The 21,951-nt window shown below is 42.4% G+C and overlaps 2 protein-coding genes across 3 annotated transcripts; one reads left to right on the forward strand and one right to left on the reverse strand.

Annotated features, from left to right (window-relative positions):
* Positions 1–733: 733 nt before the first annotated feature.
* Positions 734–19,342, forward strand: bltp3a (bridge-like lipid transfer protein family member 3A). The gene is made up of 21 exons (XM_070969506.1): positions 734–1,011; positions 3,651–3,813; positions 6,122–6,160; positions 6,378–6,469; positions 6,764–6,953; positions 7,285–7,425; positions 7,552–7,722; positions 8,452–8,632; positions 8,782–8,868; positions 9,783–9,953; positions 10,465–10,610; positions 12,101–12,242; positions 12,520–12,713; positions 12,867–14,068; positions 14,198–14,382; positions 14,459–14,598; positions 14,766–14,916; positions 15,019–15,275; positions 15,446–15,554; positions 15,728–15,813; positions 16,573–19,342. The coding sequence occupies exons 1-21, from the start codon at positions 968–970 to the stop codon at positions 16,687–16,689; spliced, it is 4,008 nt and encodes a 1,335-aa protein (XP_070825607.1). The 5' UTR covers positions 734–967; the 3' UTR covers positions 16,690–19,342.
* A 57-nt stretch (positions 19,343–19,399) lies between these two features.
* Positions 19,400–21,779, reverse strand: taf11 (TAF11 RNA polymerase II, TATA box binding protein (TBP)-associated factor). 2 transcript variants are annotated; one of them, XM_070969507.1, is made up of 6 exons: positions 21,516–21,779; positions 21,093–21,294; positions 20,694–20,824; positions 20,498–20,585; positions 20,325–20,421; positions 19,400–20,196 (listed from the first exon to the last, which is right to left on the reverse strand). In XM_070969507.1, exons 2-6 carry the CDS (start codon positions 21,267–21,269, stop codon positions 20,066–20,068), a joined length of 624 nt encoding a protein of 207 aa, XP_070825608.1. In that variant the 5' UTR covers positions 21,270–21,294; positions 21,516–21,779; the 3' UTR covers positions 19,400–20,065. The 2 variants fall into 2 exon arrangements, with proteins under 2 accessions (XP_070825608.1, XP_070825610.1); XM_070969509.1 differs by having other exon boundaries at positions 19,710–20,196; positions 21,093–21,285; positions 21,512–21,615.
* Between the last annotated feature and the right edge of the window lie 172 nt (positions 21,780–21,951).

Genomic DNA, 21,951 nt, shown 5'->3' on the forward strand with positions numbered 1-21,951 from the left:
CACAGGAAAAAGATAAGTGTGACTGGTTATGCTTGTTTTATATACTGTTTATGGCCAGATTAACCTGATTAACTTGCCCCTGGTCACCCTGGTTGCATCCAAGTTACCATTACACTAAGGATCAGCCCTCTAAGGATGGCAAATTCATTACATTTTTCACCCAGAGGCATAAAAACCAAACATGCATTGTTTTGTTTTGTTTTAAAAAACAAAAACAAAAACCAAGTGTTCAGGAAACCTGCAAAAGAAAATGCAAAGTGATGCACTTTTCCATTTACCCCTGTTATGAGAATATTAAGAGATCTCAACCGATGGAAAACAATGTAGAAAATGTGATGGAAATGTGTGTATTTATTAATTCGATGAAGAAGATAATATGACATAAAGCTACAGGATCTGTGTTTTCATGAAAGGCAATTAAATAAATAAATGGCGGTTGAATTTCTTTGAACTGCTTCAGTTGTCACATTGTCAGTGTTTGTAAACTTTTCCTACCATGACACGTCACAAAATACTGATGTAATATAGACATATTGTCCTTAGACGTTAAAAGACACATAACTGTATATAGATTACATCAATTTATAGTACACTCAGACTACCTGAGTCTACCAGCACAGAGTTTAAGTGTCATCATTGTGATTGGTGGGATTCTCCGCACTTCCGCCCACCTGCTCTGCTCTGAACATCCAGCAGATGGCGCCGTTGTGTCGTTGGAGCCGTTGTGTTTTTCAGTAGTGCAGCGTGTGTGTCTGTGTCAGTGTGTGTTTGTGTGCTAGTGTGAAAGGGGGTCAGCGGCTGCCCGGTGTTTAACGAGGTAGCTGCTAGGCTGTGCTGTGCCAGCAGCGGCTAAAAAGATGTACACAGCTAGGGTTGTGTTCAATATAGACATACCTGCAAGCTAGTATAAGCTTAGTTTTTTGGAGGGAAAACCGCTGGGTAGCCTTCGAGGCTAACGCAAGCTGAAATGGCCGGAATTATTAAAAAGCAAATTCTGAAACATTTGTCAAGGTAAGTGGCATCTTTGGCTTTTTGTTAGCCGGTTAGCCCAGCTGGATGATGGGCTCAACGTTACGGTCTACGACACAGCAAACGTCAGTTCGCTAGCATTTGTCTCCTACATGTAGCTAAGTTGCATTGATTTCCACGGCGGTTACGGTCTGTTAGCATAACGCTACATTTTGGCACAGCCGCATGCGAATAACGTTAGGAGGCTTGACCGGGACAGTGAACGCATCAAACCAGTTCAGCCTGTCCCAGACTAATAACTTCAACCAAATTACTTTAACAAATTTTACGCGTTTTTAATACTGTTACATGCCACAGACTGCCTTAATACTTGCCTTGTAAGCTGATATATGTGATTTAGTTGGCCTAATACCTTCCACTACTGTTGAAAGAGCTCTACCAATACCTGTCTATATATTTGTGTACAACTATCTATTTATCCATCTCAGGTTTTTTCTCAAGAATCTTTCCTCCTTGATTTTATGCCCAGTAAACCTCAAAACAGTACCATTTCCTCAAGGACAAAGAAAAATTAAAAGAGTTATGGAGGAAGCATCTTAAATTTTAATGTCATATAAACAGGTATGATCTTGCACGCAAATCTGTCAGGGCCCCAAATGCTTTTCTTTCTGTAACCCCAACTCTCGGGATGATTGAGCTTTTTCAGGTGTGTGTCAAGGTGTTTGGCCTGCTGCACATGAATGATTGGATGTTGTCAGCTGAGGTTTGCTGTCAGAATAAGTAGAAATGCTCCTGTAATGTTAGTTTGAATGCAGTCTCTTTATGGCAATATTTATTCCAAGGTGCTACACCTCTCTGAGCATCGGCAAGTCCTGTACTCCAGTAACATTCAGCATCCTCTCCAGAGCTGGCTGCAGCTGTTTCTCTGTACTTGGTATTACATCCTCTCCATGGGATGTCTCTGCTCAGGAGGCGTAGAGCCTGCTATTTCGTCCACTTTTTTGAGGTTTTATTGTGCCAGATTTTGTGTATTTTCTTGAGCTGTCAGTTTGCCACTGCTGGCAGTTGTTAAGAAATAAATCTGGGTGGGAGAGCAAAGTTGATATGTGTTTAAAAGGTCTGTTGTACCCCAGCTGGATGCCGCTATGGCTAAAGTTGAACCCAAGACTTAACAATAAGTTGAGACGCTTATTTGCACCAAGTAGGACACAGGGGACGCAGACTTGGTCCATAGACGTGCAAGCATGTAAATGCTGTTGAGCATGGCTTGTTTTTATATAAGAAATGGGCTTCATGGTCCAAGCATCTCTTCAGTTATCTTGCATCCTGCTGTCAGAAATAATCCCTTTAAACCATTTTGAGTTTATTCTGTCATTTTGTGCTTTTTTTAAAATATGCCCTTATGTGACTCAGTGTAGCAGTATTCATATAACAGTATGGTCATTTTAAGACAGGCAGGATGATTAAATGATTGAACTGCTGATTGTATTTTTATGTTTAAGTGCAAAGTCACTTTATGTTTTGCTGTAAGCACACACATTGAAACTAAGACTTGCACACAGTTGACTTCTGTAACCACTGAAGGATTGTTGGATTTAAATGGACCACTTCAAGGACATTTCTTTTGTATTGTTTTTTTTTTTTAACTTGGCATTGCTTAATTGTAAAACCAAACAGTTGTGCTTTTGGAAAAGTGTATACAATGACTTCTTTCTTGACTTTGATAAGCTCTGGAATTTCTGTTCTCTTTAAACCACACTAATCTTAGCAATTAGCTAGTTATTGTTGGCTCTATAAATAATAGCACCACTATGTATGCAGTAGTCTCTGCTCTAATCGAAATCTTAATTAGGAATACCACCAAATCACTTTGTGATGTTCTGCCAATCCAAAAGGAGACTGTATCAAAATGATCAAGTCATAGCTGTTCTGTATTTTCAGGCATGTGAACTAGCTCTTTCTCTCCAGCTTGACTCATTGAGGGTCCCTGGAGGGTGTGGGAGTTAATATGTAACAATAGTTTTAGGAAAGCAAGTGCTGAACTGTTATTTTGTTGCTCAATGTCAACGGTAAGCTTAAGCTTTGACTGGCTTATCAGGCTTATCAGGTTCAGGCAGCATGGTGTCAGGCCTCACGATGTTAAATGTTTTGACAAACTGGACCACATTGACATGTCATCTCGTTAGTTTAATTAATATCATTAACCAAACTGTGAGCCGCACTCACTCTGTCGCACTGTCGCTTGACATTTAGTCACTTTTTCATGTCTGAAATGTTACAGGGATTTGTCAGAGCAGTGTTCAGTCATGTGGTGTCTGTGAAACTCAAATACTTACCAAACTGATTTACTCTGATCGCTGCCATATTCACTCTGTGGGTTTGTGGCCTATTCGTGGCTGCTGGAGCTCGCTCCATTTGCACCTTTGGAGAGGTTAAGTACAGCCGTGTGAGCATAGTAAGGAGGCTGCTACAGTTTGCCAGGATGACTCATTCACTTACTTCAAAAGCGTCTTGGTCAAGCTGCATACTTGAATTTTGGCTATTTCTGTCTTGCTGATCATCACTGACGTATACTGATGTCAGGTGTCTCCCTGATAAAAGTTATATGAACGTCCTCCAGATTTAGGCTGCAAGTATTCACCCTGAAACATTTTAACTTTTTATCTGGTTCCTTTGCTTAGGTTCACCAAGAATCTCTCCCCAGACAAAATCAATCTGAGTACGCTGAAGGGGGAGGGGCAGCTGTCCAACCTCGAGCTTGATGAAGAGGTCCTGCAGAACATGCTCGACTTACCTACCTGGCTGGCTGTCACTCGGGTCTACTGCAACAAAGCCGCCATCAGGGTATGTTATTGACTAGTCAAACCTGGTTGCGTAGCTGGTCTGACAAGAAGCACAAAGCAGAGACAGAAACACTGCATTGTCAAGCTAAACAAAGGTTTTCTGTTTATTAATAATAAAGAGCTTGCTCTTGAGCACATAGCGCTGTAGAGGATATGAGCAGAGTCAGTACCACAGAGATAAGCACTGCTGGAGGCACTGCTGAGCCTTCAGACCAGCACTGGTTGTTGATAGAGAGACAAGCCATGATTCAGAGGGACATAAAGGGCCAGAGGCCAGAGTGATCCTGAGATATACTGGCTGTTGTGCATTGAACTGTCAGGATGTTTGGTTTGTGTTCCCAGATAATCCCTGGAATACTACATGTTTCTAAAAAGATGTTATTGTTATTGAAGTATATTCTACACACCATGCTTACATAAATATGTAAACCTCTCAAACTTCAAATTCTTCTTGAGTTTCATTAAAAAGTAGCTTTAAAGTAAGAACATTTTTCCAACATTGTAGTTTCGTATCACATATAATGTCATGTATTAATGTGTTATGCTTGCAGCTGTACTATATGATGCTTTCACAGATTGAAATATCCAAACCTAAGACACTGTAGTTTTTACAGCTTCGCCAGTAATATTATAGATGTTTTGTGTGTCAAATGGTGTGAGGGTGATCCTGCACACTGGTCCTTTAAAAAAGCTCCACTATAAAAGAGCAAAATATCTTGAACTGTCATTTGAGTCTAGAAACTCTTGTTAGGCTCCCAGAGATTGTGGCTGTTTATCAGCTGATTTCTTTTGTCAAGTAAAATAATGTTTTTAGAAGTTTCGGTCCCTTTGTTGGGCTCACCACCAAACTGAAACTACTAAACCATTGAAAGTGTGATCTACTTGTTGATTAGTTTTAAGCCATGCTGGTGGTGTGGCTCTATGGGTGATGGTGTTGGTAGATCCACCACTTTGCTTATTGGATGGATTGTCAGGATATTTTATACAGACATTCTTGGTCCCCAGAGGATGAATCCTATTGGCTTTGGTGATCCTTGGCTTTTCCTCCATTCCCACCAGCCTCAGCTCTGTTTTGTGTTAAGTCCTAATTAGCGAATGCTAATGCTTGGTGAACATGATAAACATTGTACCTGATAAACGTCAACAAGCAAACATTGTGCGCATTTTAGCATGTTGATGTTAACATGTAGCTTAAAGCACCTCTGTGCTCAATGGCAGCTTAACAATGCAGCTGGTTTGCCTGTAGACTTAGTGTTGTTGTTAATCTTGACCTACATTTGAAACTCCACCAATGTCAGCAATCTCAGGAACTGCTTTAAAGTGCTTGTCTTCAAGCTCCAAGTTGTAGTGTTGAGAGCGGAATGTAGCATCATTTGTTTGGGCCCCCAGGGTTCAGTGCTAGTTGTCTTTCTGTTTGTTATTGTTAGGCCATCTGCAAACAAAAAATCACTTTTAATTGCTATGCAAATAATACACAACTCCTCCTCTGCTCCAAGCAACAGTAATCACAAAGAGCTGGCTGTTAACGGCTGTACTGTTACAACAGAATCAGAGGTCCTGCACATGTAAATGCAGGAATTACTCACCACTGTAGTCCATTATCTCAAAATGTTGTCATACATCACACAAGCCCTGAAAAAACATGTTTTTACTTCTCTTCTTGGAGAACTGTGTTGAAACAGTGACACAGCCATGCTCCTACCCAGAAACATCTCTCCAGTTATCACATTCCTTCACTAGACAGATGTGAGGTTAAGAATTCATTTTTAAGTTTTAAATTCTCACAGTATATCTTTGATCTCTTTAGGCCACACTAGCCCATGTGCATCGTCTGTGATCCTCAGATTAGTAGATGAGGACGTGTTCCTCAGGCTGAAATTTAAGGCCTTAATTGAGGAGACCATGGCAGCAAAACTGTTGTCATCCTTTGATTTACATGTGAAAACTCATGTTTATAGATTGCTTTTAGGTAGTCTTGTTGTGATTTTTAGTCTTTTAATAATCAGCACTAACACTTTTCATTTCAGCAACCGTGGTCTTTGTCATGAATTCAATGTTAATTTCTCATTTCTTCTTCTTGTAGTTCATCAGGTGAAGGGTAATAATGACTTGATAGTTGAAATTTGATATGTTGAGATACAGCGACGTGACTCCAAATATTACAGCATGGCAGTAGTTGTAGCGCTTGTGTCACGTTGTAGGAGCTTCATGTTCACTGTGCCCTTGTACCCAGTGAATAATAAACAGTGCAGAATGCTGTGGCAAGTGTTTGTGACTCTGCGTCTCTGTGGACCTCGCTGTCTTTTTAGATCCAATGGACAAAGTTGAAAACGAGCCCCATTTGCCTGGTAAGAATTTCTGTCCTTCTCCAAAGTTCTTGCACATTTCTGCATTACTAAATTTCTCCCTTCGTGTTTACATTCAAATATAACCTACATTTGCATGTCATACTGCTCCATAGGTTGTGCTCTCTCTGCCCTGTTATCATTAGCAAATGTTAGGTTACTTTTCTGTTTGCCGTTGCTCAATTGTATGCTGAGTATTACTGTTTCCTCTTTTGTGCAGTTTTTGGATAAGGTAGAGGTAGAAATGAGGACGTGTGAGGAGCCTCGTCCACCTAATGGCCCCTCTCCCATAGCTATTACAGCAGGCCAGAGGTAAGCCTGCACACATCTTGTGTTCAGCTGACATGTCTGATAGGGATGGGCGTTGTGTTAAAATTGTCCAGCCGGCCACCATCAGCTCAAAAACTGGCAATTGCTGATACATTCTTGAAGGTGTGTGTTCAGCATGCAACTGCAAATGGATTCAGCCAGTAGCTGATGCCGATATATTTGTCCAATCGCCCACACGTAATACATACCCCTATATCTGACTCTGAATACGGCACACTACATGTCGTGTATATGGTGAACATTGGCCTCACTCATGCTGACATTGTGAATTTACAGCGAGTACGGCTTTGCAGAGAAAGTGGTGGAGGGCATGTCTGTTAGGATCAACTCCATCACCATCAAGGTTCAGGCTCGTGCCTTCCACGCCTCCTTCGAGCTCTGGCAGCTACAAGGCAACAGCCTCAACCCCAAATGGCAGCGCAGTGACCTCCGCTACACCCGCGTCACCGACCCCAAGAGAGGAGAGGTACAGCGCACTTTTATCCTCTGACTCTGCCCTGTCTGGAAGTTGTACACAGTGCCCAGATCAATCCAGTGTTTTACCACAGACACAGTGTGTGCTCAGTAGGCCTTCAGCAAATACTTAAATCATCTTGACTGTTCTTGTTTTTATTAGCTGCAGAGACCATATTGAGATGAGCGATCTTTCAAAGTGAGCTTTTGTAATCCACTTAAAAGGAAATGTGTCTTTCTTTTTCTCTGGCCTTTGCCACACTGATGCCAGCACATTGTGTGCTTTTTGTCTCCCTTTGTTTTATCATAGCTGGATGCTTTGATGTGTTTATTGTTTCAATCAGGTGCTGACATTCAAAGAAATTAACTGGCAGAGTCTACGAATCGAGGCAGATGCCATTGAGAGTGACGATCAGGACCTCGGCAGCACCCCGTTACGCCTCATCACCAACCAGGGTCGCATTCGCATCGCTCTAAAACGCAGAGTACGGCTGTGTTTCCACCCCTCATTTGCTTTTCTGTCATGGAATTGGTTAGAAATCACAAAAGTGACCTCATCTAAATTGCAAATTTCCAGTCACAGTGGTTTAATTCTTTATTGTTCTTTCTAGATAAAGGACTGTAATGTGCTGGCATCCAAGCTGCTTTTCATTCTGGACGACCTGTTGTGGGTTCTGACGGACTCTCAGCTCAAGGCCATCATCCATTATGCCAAATCTCTCAGCGAGGCCATGGAGAAGTCTGCCCAGCAGAGGAAGAGCAGGACTGCTGAATCCCTACAGGTCCTGCCTCCTTCCTGCTCAAGAATAATATTCTATTTTAAAGCTACAGTCTTCATATGTTAAAAGGAAAAGTTAGGACATTGTTGCCTTTAAAAAATATGAACAGAATTCACAGAAGACACGTTGATGGCTCTGGCTTGGCTTGGTTTATGGATCTGTTTCTACCTTCAACCCTCTGGAGTCCAAACTCCCTTTGGTTAATTTTTGCCTACATTTTATGCATTCATTTCTATCTTTGTTAGCACCCTTTAAACTCTCCTCACCCCACATGCCTAGTAAGTATGTTTTCAGCACAGACTCAGCTATAAGTATGATTTATTATTTTAACAAATTTAAAAGTATTTTAAGGAATTACTCCAGTTCAAGGTTGAACAATTAGTTTTTGTGCTTTTTTCCACTATTATATCACTTAAAATGAAGTTTTTAAAGATTTCTTTTGAAAATAAATGTGTTGTCTGCAGAGATAAATAAGATACTGTGTGAAAGTGAACCATCAGCTCTATCAGCTGGTCTGTCAGTATAAATAAAACATGCTCAGTGTATTCACAGATCACTCAACATGCAGTATCCTCTTAGGACAACACAGAGATTCAAGAGTTTTAATCAAGAATAGTTGGTACAACTGGTACAACAATGTTTCTGATGCGTTTTCTATACGTCACAGATCATTTTATTTTATTGTCAAATCGTCTTGGTGATTCAGATGTTTTTACCTCCTCTGTGTTTTAGACTGCTCCTCCATCGCCTGGCCTCCACACCCTTTGGACAGAGCCCCCACCTGCTCCCACTGGCACCCCCAGCAACATGAGTCAGTACTTTGATCTCTATGATGTCAAGGAGTCCTCTTACCACACCTTCATATCCCGCCTGGATTTACATATATGCAACGACAGTTCCTCAGTGGATGAAGGTCAGTTAGAAAACAAAAGCGATCAACGCGTCGCCTTTATTGTCCTGTGACTTATATTTATGCACCTCTAACATGCAGTGAATTGCTAAGCATTTGAACGATGATTAAAGTCCAGCTGTTTTTCAACAATGTCATGTGATATTGCTTAGATGAGCCGCCCCCACCGGGCTTGCAAGGTGCCATGCAGCTGACATTCAGGAAGCTGGGTTTTGACTACTATCCTGTCCACAGACCTGGTGAGTGTGATGCCTGGTCCTTTCTCTTACTGCACTTTACCCAGAGGCTCTGTCCTGCTCCCACTGTATCCACAGCATTCATTCATTCAGGACTAGCTGTCAGAGGATCACTATTCAAGCAGACTAATGGCCTGGGAGAGAGTGCCCAGTGCCATTATACTTGGTGGAATTCCTCAAGTGTAGAAAGTAGAGCAGCAGTGCCTCTGCAGCTGATTATGGTCACCTAACAAAAAAACGTTTTGTTTTGCTATTCTTTGTGATTAAAGGCCCAGTGTGTAGGATTTAAGGGGATCCAATGGCAAAAATTGAATATCATATTCATATTTGTGTTGTCATTAGTGCATAAGCACCTGAAAATATCAATTGTTGATATTTAGACTGAGCTATTTATATCTACACAGTTAGTCCGACATGTAGCACCAGCATGTTTCTACAGTAGCCCGGATGAACACCGGCTCTAGACAACCACTTTTAGTGTTTTCACTAAATCCTACACACCGGTCCTTTAAGGATTTCAGTCTATACAGGGTATATTAACAGAAGAAAGATCTATATATCTACACAGTATAACAGTATATACAGTGAGAATATAGAACCACACATAGTGGGTGCATGATTTGAAAAGTGGCCAAGTTTGTTGACGCATGCGAGGAACCTGACTCCAGCTCTCAGTCGCAATCAATAAACTTGCACACAGTGCATTCACAGATGGGTACAGCTAAACAAAGATATCCAGCCAAACATAAGCAGTCTAGCTGTGCACACTGACAAGAGCTGGATAACAAACTAAATACCAGTCGTATTGTACATTTATTGTATGCACAGTTTTTTAGAGTCTGCGTTAAAGGAAATACGTTTTAAGCCTAGAATGATTCATGAATCGTTGCTGCCTTTCTCCTGCTGCTATAATACAGCTGATGGATGCCGACACTGGGAGCGCCACAGTGGAGCCATGGAGGCTCAGGCCCAGTGGGCTGGGAAGCTGCTGCAGGAATACCAGAGGAGAGCAGAGGCTTCTGGGTTTCCTGGGCCACATACTGAGGTGCCCCAGCCAACCAAGGACACCCCCGCAAAGACTGTTCAAGGTATGAATGCAGATTATTGGAAAGGGTTGTCTTGTTATATGATTTCTTTTGTGACAGCTTAACACAGATACCGTTAAACAGATACAACCCCAATTTCAAACTTTGTGAATACATGATTGTATAAAGGATATTACTACGTGGGCTCAGGAGCTCTTTGTTTTTGGTAAAGTTTGCTTGCCTTCGATTGCATTCTGTTATTTTCATTTTACCCAGCATCCCACCCTTTTTGAATTGTGTTTGTTCAAACTCAGCTTTCATCACAACTGGGAAGCAATAAAAACTGCATCATTAAATATAACATGAATACTTGTATGCCTTCTTTGCAGAACAGAATACTTCACAGTAGGAACAATAACACAGTAACAGTAATGCTTTTATGAGAACACACAAATTCTGATCTGTAAAAATGTCTCTGAACACCAGCGTCATGGTCAAACCAGGAAGCACACTCTCTCCTCTGTAACTCATTTCTACACACCAAAGTGTTTTCTCTCCCATGGACACACTTTAGATGGACAGTCTAGTCCCAAGATGAGCCCCTCTGACACAGAGCAGGCGTCCAGCAGGAACTCTGGCAAAGCTCCCTCTGGGTCATCACTGAAGAGGCTGCGATCCAGCTGTGTGGTGGTCAGAATGGATGACGTGGACATTCACCAGGCAAGCTCTAATCATCACTGATTTGATTTACCTGCTCTAACAGAAGCCTTACTTCAATAAAGGGACTTCTGTTCCTCAGTGGAAGCGGTCAGGCAGTACCTCTGACGAGACGAGAGGTCACTGTGCAGTTAGAAGAGTTTAGCAGCGACAAAGCAACACAGACTTCTTTCACATTTATAATGAGTGTAGTCAGTCACAGATTGTATTTATAGTGTGGAGACAGGGGAGTTTGTATTAGTAAACAATTAAATGGAACTAATCAACCTCTAGGCGCGTACCTAACATGAACTGCATTCTCATGAGATAAGTGCTTACAGTTTTTACCATGTGGGTGAGAAGTACAGGCTGTGGATAGTGTGTGTGTAAAGCATGGATGATTAGTTGGTGAATACATGTGAGAAGAAAGGGCATGTTTCAGCATGTTTAATTACTGACCACATGAATTCTAGAGATTTTCCAAAACCACCATTCCTCGGTTAGCTAATGAGCTGACACGAGTGTCATGTCCTGCAGTGTGTTCATCACTTGTGGTCAGCTCAGACCAGAAAAAGGCCCGTTAGGTTAGCAGTGCTGCAGGCATCTGCCTGACAGGCCTAACACAGGGAGCAGAAGTTTCTTCCAGAGCAGCAATCTCATATGTTTGAGCAGATGGATTTGTTATATTGGTATGATTATGTGTCTGGCATCAAATTGCCCCTCTGGGGAACTGGAACAATAGAAGATGCTGTGTTTTCTTGCCTAATCACCACAGCCTTGTAATATTTCCTGAGGTTTTAGGCAAACTGATTCCTTAGGTGTCAGTAAAATGCTTGAGTAAGAATAGAACAATCCCATGTATGTCACTTGACTTAGCTGCTGCAGTGCCTTTCATCTGAAGCTGAGAAACCCCCGCCACTTCAAGTTTACCTCTCCAACTGCTTCTTCATTTTCACTTTGGACATTTCACACTCTCCCTCATGAAAGAACAGTTCCTGGGTTATTTTGAGTTGACGACACTTGTAGTTCCCCATTTGAGAGAGACAAGAGACACCCAGGGGAAATTCTGCGCATGTCTGTATCTCCACCTTCACTTTATCACAGGAAGTCAGTCATGTTTAGGTTCAGGTGGTTTAGTTCTGTGTCACGTACTTGGACTTTTGTTGAGTAATTGAGTTCCTTTTTTTGTTATTGTGTCTTGAATTGAGCAAGCCCATTCCAGAGAAGTTGGGACACTGTAAAACATAAATAAAACAATCCTTTTTGACATATGGTTAATTGACACAGTACAAAGATTTAATGTTGTACTTTTTTGTAAATATATGCTTATTCTGAATTCGATGCAGCAACACAGGCTCAGGGACGCTTCTTAAAACTCATTTGTAAATGATTGCATTCTGTTTTTATTTATGTTTTACACAACAGCCCAACTTTTTTGGATTGAATGAACAATCAGATCTCATATTTAGGGATATGTCCACCACTGTTCTAACCTCTGCACCTCAAACATTCAGGTGTCTACAAGAGGCCGTCAAAACAAGAAGACCCAGTCTTTATTATCCTGCAACCGTAAAACTCTGCGTCTGCCCGACAACATCCCAGCAGTCCATCTGCAGTTTACTGAATACTACTTTCCTGACAATCCCAGTTTTTCAGGTATTATTAAACTGTATTTTAGCTTATTTTTTGATATCTTTTTAGATTTGTTTAGATTTGATTGAGCAAAGTGTGTCTTCTTTACTTAGTTTAACTTACTTTTTATTATTATTACTATTTGAATTGATTGTGTATGTGTATTACCAGTTTCACCTGGACTTCACCCTCTTAATTGCCTGTTAATATTCAGATTGATTGTGTACTTAATGCCATAGTTGCAGATGATCACATGTGAATATCCTGTATCAGCATCTCTTGCCTCGTTTCCTTCTTCCAGTGCCCACCTCTAACCTGTATGCCCAGCTGAATAGCCTCCAGCTCTGTGTAGACCCAGCCAGTGTGCTGTGGATCAATCTTTTCTCCAGAGGTCTGCTGCACACACTGGACCAGGTCAAAGCTTTCTACCATTTGCAGGACAGCAGCAAGGCGGACGAGCATGTAGACATCCGTATGGATGCAGCTCAGCTCAAGGTGGATACACCGATGTTTCTACATATTCATGGATTCTTTTTTCAGATTTAAAATGTTTGTGTAGCTCAATTTTGTCTTATCGGAGCCTGCTCCATTTTATACAAACATCTGTAAATTGCTGGTTTATGTGAGTGTTTTTGTTCCTCTCTATAGCTGATAATCCCCTTGGATTCCTCCATATTGGACCACCCGGAGCGTCCACAGTCCCTCTCTGTTACTGTGCCCCAGATGGTTCTCAGCAACACCCGCCACTGCCCCCATGGCTCCAGAGCTGACCTCAACAGCACATATGACAAGTTCACCAGCTGCTCTTTCTTCCAGCCCGCACCTCCCTGGCCCTACCCCAGAGACCGCAGTGCCTTCCAGCCCATCCCATCCACCTTCCTCCAGCACTCTCAGGAGATGGAGCCCCAACCTCTGGACAGAAAGCAGCTACGATCCCAGGATGTCTGGTCTCTCAGCATGTCCCGTGTGACCCTAGGTTTTGATGGAGCTCGGCGATTCCCCAAAGGCAGAACCCAGCCTTTTGTTGAGCCCTTCGCCGTGTCTGTGTGGATGTGTCAGCCCTCTGCCTTAAAAAACGGCTCACCACCTTCCCTCTCCAGTCCCAGCAGAGCACACCAGCCTTCTTCAGAGCAGGAAGAGGCTTCGTTTGCCTCTGTCCACTTCTTAGCCCACACCGTCACCCCAGTGAAGATGTGGCTTAACCACTACCAGTATGTCGCCCTGCTGAGGATGAAGGATGCTATGGCTCGGCTGGGCGCAGAGTTGGGCCGGGATCTACGAGATGTTAAGCAGGCTCACGGCCAGAAGACAAACCCTGCTACAGTGTGTCTTGCCCTCCTGGTGGACTCTGCCGAATTGGGTCTCCTGTTACCACCGGCCTGCTCGGAACCTGAGGAAGAGGTCCCCCACACCCCAGAGACAGACAGCCAGAGCATAACAGACTCTGACATCTCCCCCACTCATCACTCCGCCGTCCTGGAGGACAGTGGGCTAGAGAACGGCATCTCCTCCATCAACACTGTGTTTGATCAGGATGAGCAAGATGGGGTGGTGGAGGAGGCATGTGAGGCTGTGGAGGAGGGGTTGGATGATTTGACTACACAGGAGGACACCCCTGTTCTCTCACCTCCACTCTCACCTGGACACTCCCCCGCCCTCTCCCGCGAACCGTCCACCTTCAGCCTGGAGGGAGAGCTGTCGAGCGCCATTAACGTCACCAAGGATGTGACCAAAGATGCCATTAGTGCCTCGCTGGACCTGACCAAGGGGGCATTTTCAATTACAAAAGACGCCTTTAGCATGCTGAGTCGTGGCTCAGGGATGAGCAAATTGTTCAGTCCACAGGCAAAGTAAGTGCTGGTGCTCTCCTGCTGGGCTGCTGGCTACAGAATAGTGTTTGTGTGTCTGGAACCCATACTGTGCACCGCATGCTTTTACTGGCCGTCTCTTGACGACTATGTGTGTGTGTGTTCTCGTAGGGAACAGATCCAGCGTTCAGAAGAGTCATCCCCCTCGCTGGCTGCCAGCTTACGCCTCCAATCCATGAAGCAGTCGCCTTCCCAGCATTCCTTTGATAGTGCTATCTTGGATGGCAGCCTGCCTGATGAAAACCTCTCTGTGGATAGTGATTTCAGCGACAATTTCGTTGTTCTCATGGACTCAGGTGCTTAAAATATGACCAAGCATTTTCTCTGAATTACTCAGGTGGCATCTACAGTAAGATTATATCATGTTTCCAGAGTCAGGTATGGAGTCCATGCGTCCCAACAACACTCCCGCAGATAGTCGAGGCAGCCCAGCTCCAGGGACAGAGGGAGGTTCATCAGCTGAGCTCAGCAGCTCTCTGTCCCAAAGCACTGAGGACGTCAATCAGGATATGGTGGATTACTATACTCATATAACAGATTTCATGCATAGATTGAATTTGTCAAGGGAGTTATTCTCCTCAACAAAGTGTACATAATTACAATCTTGTCCTCCATAATGATAACAATGAATCTGAATTGACAGTGGTTTAAATGTGACTTTATTGTGCTGTTGTTGCAGTCTTCAGTGTTGTTGCTGATCCTGAGTGGAACCGCCTGTACCATGGAAGTAAAGGGAGAAGACCAAGTTGTGGCTTTAGAAGCCCAGAATCTGAGCCCTGTGCAGATGGGCAACGTCAGGGTATCGGACCTGCTGGCCGGCCTCATACAAGGTAACCTGGATTGTTGTTGTCATGCAGTTTGTTTCCTATCGACAAAGTCTTCAAAATAATTTTAGACCTCTGCTCATCAATGCTGCGATGTCGTTTCTGCAGCCCCAGGGGGGTCAGTCCAGAAACAGGGTAGCAGGAGCTCTCCAGCAGTGTGCATGCGAGCAGAAATGGGTCCGTCTGCTGCCAGACACTCTGCTCTGGCTGAGTCTTTGGGCTTCCTGGATATGAGAGTGCAAGACTGCAAGGTGGAGCTGTTAGCCTCCACGGTGGCCAACATCGGTCCTTTTCTCGAAGACGAATTCAGCGTTGATGGTCAGCCAATGAAGTTACACATAAGCAACATCACCATCACAATGAAGGTGGGCTGTTGATGCAGTCTGGAAAATTTGGAGTTTGCTGATTGTAAGATGTTGGTAGAAAATTGTGATCTGAATATTGACCAAAATAATCGTGATAATGATTTTTCCCTAATCGAGCAGCCCTGGTTCAGGTATTGATTAACTGTCAGGATCTCTTTTGTTTCTTTTAGGATGACAGCCCTAAAATCTACCCCACAGCCCCTCAACCTGTCCCAGCCTCATTCATTGTAGATCAGCTGCTCCTCGAGCGAAGTGAAGATGGCATCATGAGGCTCAAAGGTGAGCAAGAAAATACTCTTTTTCAACCTGAAGACAAGCGTTGTGCTTGTTAGTGTTGTGGATACACAGCATCAGCAGGATCATGAACTGTAAAACCACAAACACCAGCTGACAACATCTGCTGCAGAAAGCTGAACAGAAAGTGATCGTCACCATTTGCTTTCTGATTGCAGCTGAAGGTACAGACCCTAAAGCCTCAGCAGGTGTTCCTGCCGGCGGTCTGGACAACCCAAACAGTTCCAGAGAACAGCAGAGTGAGGTAGGCAGACCAAGCAGTGCCTTATTCTGCATATGCCTCAACTGAGTGTGTGTGCAGCCAGGAGCGTAGCCATGATATGGCTTCATCAGATAGGATTTTATTTTTTAAATAAAAAGTCACTCAAGGTTTTCTATATACATTTGACAATAAAAAATAGAAGCAAAGAAAGTATTTTCCAAATTTAGCATCAATGAGTACTTTGTTTCTACACACTCAAAAACGTGCTTATACACTCACATTATATAGAGGTATACTAAGACTTGAGGAAGAGTCATTGTTGCAGATTATTTCCGCACCCAAATTCCCCCCCAAATTTACAGTTACACATAGTAACAGATTGCAAAAAAATCCCCCAAAATACGGAGTACATGACTTCAGTGGTAGTTTTGTCTGTATCACAGTCACAGCTACAAACAAAAGGACCTCTTTGTTCAACACTGTACCAAGCATGAGGTAATGTGTAGCTCTGCATTATACTCTCACAGGGCTTTTTGTTTATTTTTTATTGGACAGGTCAGATTCACAGGTTCTCCTCATGTTTAAATCTGCTCTGTCTCTTAAATACAGCTGTAGTACTGGTGTCCAGTTACTGGTCAGGTCTAAGATGGACAGTGCAGAGATGTGTTTAAGTCCACAAGATTGTCTAATGGTGTTGTAATTACACCTGTTGCTGTCCATCAGAATCTGATATCCGCCCACTTGGCATGAAGCACCTAGCCATAGCTGGAGCTAACCAATCCCCTAATCCTGCCGTTACAGAGACAAATCCTGGAGTCGCAGCTCTCCGATGCCCAGGCTGCTCTCGACCAGGCCCTCAGGGACAGAGAACGCCTCCTTCTGGAAGTCAGAAAGTATGACTCCACGTTTGCTCTCTGAGCCTCTCTGTCTTTCACCTCTGAACCGACTATATCGCTGCTCCTGCTGAGGAACGGTAATGGGATGCATCAGGCTGGATGCCAGGAACCAGCAAGACTCATTCAAAGCATGTCTGGACATTGGACATGTTTGAACATCATACTGTTCATATTACAAAAGAGCCCCTATAACAATTACTGAAAGGGGAGCCTAGTGAACTAACTTATAGGTACACTAATGGTACTAATTTTTACTTGGCAGTCTAGATATTCCTCACTGCTGTACTAAACAAAAATTACTTCTGGTTATTTCTCAGTTAGTGTGGACAGTAAACTCATTGTGTGGTTTCAGTGGTCGTCACACAGCATGCTAGGGTAAATATCATCAAGCTTTAATTCTCTTAATTATTTGTGTTACAGAGCTTTTAAGCCAAACACATGCCAAAACCTCCTCCTCCTGACAGGCACTGACACTGCCAGACGGCTGCTCGTCCATCAGGCGCCCCCCCAACAAAACACAGCTTACTGTCAAGCATGCTTTGTGAACCGTGCTAATTTCCACGTAGCATCGTCATAAAGCTAAACAGACTTAGTAATGTAGATCACTTGCGTTAGGTGTGTTCCTTTCATATAAAAGTATTATAAATATTGTCAGATGTTACTTGTTGGAAATGTGTCGTGAAAGGTATGAAAAAAATGCACTTTTTTTTTCTTTTCTTTTTTTTAAGAAAGCAGAACAACGCTGCTTTCATGAAGAGATGGATGAATCTCAGTTTCCGTCATGGTTGATTTATCACCAGGGGGGAATGGTTACACACTCTTATCAAGTTCTCACCGTTCTCAAAAAGCGGGTTATATCATTCCCCAGTGTTATTTTTTGTGTTGTGAAATGTTGATCATGCCTCGTTTGTACTGTGAAACGATGTCCACTGTAGACGACACGCCTTTCCACCTCTCCCTCGCTCGTGGAGAGCAGGTTGCACAGTAACTTCAGTATTGTAACTGGGTTAGTCTTTTCACTCTAACTCTCTGGTTTAAAGAAGATTGGGATTATACCAGCGACCAGAGTTATGATACTTGATCTCCTTAAAACTTGCTTTGTAGCTTGCCAGGAAACAACTCAGACTGCTAGTGTTATGCACTTTCATCATGTATACAGTAGTGTTGTGGTCAGACATCATGAACTTAAAGCTCATTCAGGGTGTTGTTTAGCTTGTCTATATTTATTTAGATTTGGCAGAATGTGTTTTTATTAGACCAGTTTCTTTACAGTGTACTGAAGCCATATCAATCAAAGAAAATGACATTTTAAGAAGCTGTGCTGCTGATATGCTATTGATATTGTATGCACACAGTGTCATATAAATGATCAAATTCACTACAAAAACCGATCCTTTTCAGAAGGTTTAATCTTGATCTGTTGCAGATTTTATCTATCAAGTCAGCTCCCATTTAAATGTGTTGCTTTCCTCTTTCTATGCATAAATCATATATGCGTGGATTTGAACAGTGATGGATTCATTCATCAAAGAGACTGTTGAACAGGATCACATTCATTTGATGAATGCTTTCATGAAGACCGGTGAGCTACGTTTTATGTACAAATGTGCTGTTGTGAAATCAGTGGTTTAGCCTGTGGAGGTATGTCCACCTTCACTGCACTGTTACAACATAAGTGTTGCCCCATCGTGTGTGCTTGGGAGACCCCTGGTGGCTCAGACTTGACAGGGCACTCCCCGTTCAAAACATTATCTTACTTTTTTTTTAAACTTTGGTTGCCTTGCAAGCTATGAATGACAGATTTGCATTCTTAGAGAGGAATGTCACATATTTTAAGCAATAGAAAGAACGCTTTGGTGTAACCAAAAACATGACAAGAAACAGTAACACTACACATTTTGATGTGGAATTCTTCAGTTTTTAAGGTGACTAATATCAAAGAAAAATGATTCACCTGTCTACCAGGCTTTAACGTCTTCTTCTCACCTGCATGTGTACTCAGCACATCCTCAGTCTGTCAGTGTAGTAAAGCAGAGATACTGCCCTTTAGCCTCAGTATCACCTCTAGTTGTGATCTTCTTCCCAGCTTTCAGTGTTTGTTTTTGCATGGCCTTAGTAGACAAATATACAGTGGTACAAATTTTAATTTCCCATGCTGGATGCAACATGTAGCTGTAAAGTTTATCCAGTTGTCCTCTCCTCAGTGGTAAGTAGCATCCCTGCTCTGCTGACAAACTGGTGCTCTGAGTTCCATCTGCTCACAACCACGGAAAGTGAAGCAAGACTCACTTCAAGATAGATGACGTTCTCTCTCGTTATATGACGGACTTGGCAAAATGTTTGCCACCGGAAAGCAGATGCATGTACTGAAGTGACGTATAGTTTATGCCTTGTGAATTACTTGCACTTGTGTGATAAATTCACTTGAAATTGCACTCGTTTTAATGTAAATCACTTCAAAGGATTGCAGAGGAGTCCTTGTGAAATCTTCCTAAGTGGTGCAAGTGTTGGAGACCCCGTGGACAGTATTTTTGTCAGTTGTGTAGAGTTATGTTGAATTTTGTATCGTCTTTATCACTTCACTGAGACTAATATTGAATTGGTTCTGTGAACCAAAGCTTGTATGTGGAAAATATTTTAACAGTGAAAGAATAAATGATTAATTGCTGAACACATTTCCGTCGTGCCGTTAAGTTTCAATTTTAAAAAATGCATGTTTCTGTCCAATAGTCGACACTCATCACATCCATGGTTTTATTGTTTTAAAATATACAGAAACTTGACCTCCAGTTATTTTAGTAATGTGACTCACTCAATTGATTCTGAGATGAGCTGAATAAGTCAGATTTTGTCTGGTTCCATATCATTACACCCTGACCAACCTCTTCTCAAGTCATGTCAACCATGAGAAGGTTTGAGCAATGTGACAGTTTTATTTTTTATAATTTGACTTTATAATTTTAAAAAAGGACCCAAATGTTTGATCAAGTGAATAGCTAAGTGTGTTAATATGGCTATAAAAGGAAACGAGGGCACATTTTTGTAATTTAAGCCATTTTATCTTAAAAGGTATCACATAACATTCCCAACAAAAAAAAAGTTCACCGATTCTTTAAATTAACTAAACGTGAACAAAGTGTTTCATAAGTATAAAACTTACTGTATTTACAACCATAAGACGTGACTGTAATGTTGCATCAAGCACTTACACAGACAGTTAGAGGTGAATGGCAGCTTCAGAGTAATGACCATTCTTTGATACTACAGTCACTGACCTTGGGCCTGCTTCGTTAGCAGAGAATTATCAGTCTTGTTGGCTGCAATATGGCGACAGAGGCTTTTTGAAAGGTTCTGCACATGCTGTGGAGCCGCATAGTCCCCATACAATCAAAAGCATCTCAGTGAAAGAGGATGTGTTTGTACTTGGAGTTGGGAATCTGATCTCTGCTCTTCAATCTCCTCACCGCTTCCCTCATGTGCTTGGGCTGAAGCGGTGGTGTATCTCCCCACTTCTCACAAACATCCAATGCTGTAAGGACAAAGACAAACTATTTCACTACACAATAGTCACATTTGAACTGTGCAAATTATAAGGATCTCCTCATAAGTTTCAGCTTATACAGTCTGAATGTTCTGTTTTGTAAGTCTGCCACTCACCTTCCTCAACAATTTCCCCAGCAAACACCTTGGAAATACCAGACATGGCAATCACCACATTCTGGGACACTGATGATCCTGTTATGGACTGGATCAGCTAAAAAAAAAGGACATCAACCCAGTAAAGAAGATTCAGGGACTTGAAAACACTGTCAGTGTTAATAAATGCTTACCCTCTTAATTGCAGCCTTGGGGAAGGCGGAGCGTCGGTACATTTCATAACGATTCAGCTGCTCCTCAGAAAAAGATGACACCAAAACTCTGCCAGACACAAGAAGAGCAGGGGGGTGATGGTGAGGTTTACTGGGATCAGACTCCCAACAGGTGTTTTTAGGATGTGAATGATCCTTTGCTAGAAATCTGTCTTACTGCATCTTCTGAATTTCATCCTCATCGACCTTGTGGCGCTTCTCCTTCTTCTTCTCTGGTTCCACCTTCAGTCTTTTGGAAGCAGGCTGGCCAGAGGTTCCTTCTTCCTCATCCTCCCCAGCTGGTATTTCCTTCACAGTGGAAGACAAACTTATTCAGAGCCACTAAAAACAATGAGATGCCCTTTGTAAATCCACAAACACATCAATATTGCCACGGGAATTTTCACTTAAATACTCTGATCAAATTCCAGCTTTTGTTGCTTCCTTGTTTGTCTCTGATCTATTTTGCATACACCCACTGAATTAATATTCCTTGATCTTACTTTGCTTCACTGTAATGAGGGATCACTTTAAGGCAGCTCGTCCGATGTTAGAGAAGTAAATCTCCAGAACTCACAGACTTATGCTCCTGTTTGGGCTGCTCTTGCGAGGATGACTCTTTGCTTTCATCTGTAGGTTTTGCTGTTTCTGGTACATCTTCAATTTCCGCTGATTTAACGTTGGGGTGGTCCTCGTTAGCAGACGTTGCTCTCTCAGGTACAGCCTCAGCTTTGATCCGTGCAGGGTCGGCCATAATCACTGAGTCCCGACTTCGGATTCTGTAATACCACCAACGTATTTTATTGGTTAGTTACCAGTTTGTTTAACGCTAGACAGTTAGCATTTTGGCTTCTATACCCGGCATAAGCACTGTCGCTACACGTCAAACATTTCTACCATCGATACTCAGATGAAAAGTAGTCTCAACGAAGAGTATATGGTTTCATTTTAATGAACACAGCTGGATAAGAAATTGGATGAAAAAACAACATGCACCTACCTTATCTGCAGCTAGGCGTCAACAAAACAGCAGAAATATAGCCAAGCTACGGATGGAGGTAAGCTAACATTAAGTGGTTGGTTTAGTAATTTAGGTTAGCCAACAAGGCAGCTAACACATAATGCTACGATGATCGTACTTATAAATGTATTTATGTTAAGTCATTCCTAAGAGTGGAAGCGGAATGGTAGCATCCTGGCTAGTTTAGGGTTCTCTCGGCTTGTTGGTCGCACAGCCCCCTGATTTCCGTTTCCTGTTTTGAACGAACTTTATAGACACTGCTAGCAAACAATGAACACAGCAATACTAACACACTAGTGTTAACCCAGACTTTTATTGCCTGTGCTGTTTTGTTTGTTTGTTTGTTTGTTTGTTTGTTTGTTTTGGGCAATGAGTGTTAGCAACAAGGTTTCGAATACAGTGCACCTACTTAACT

The sequence above is a fragment of the Chaetodon trifascialis genome, chromosome 8 (assembly GCF_039877785.1).
Source record: "Chaetodon trifascialis isolate fChaTrf1 chromosome 8, fChaTrf1.hap1, whole genome shotgun sequence".
Taxonomy (NCBI): domain Eukaryota; kingdom Metazoa; phylum Chordata; class Actinopteri; order Chaetodontiformes; family Chaetodontidae; genus Chaetodon; species Chaetodon trifascialis.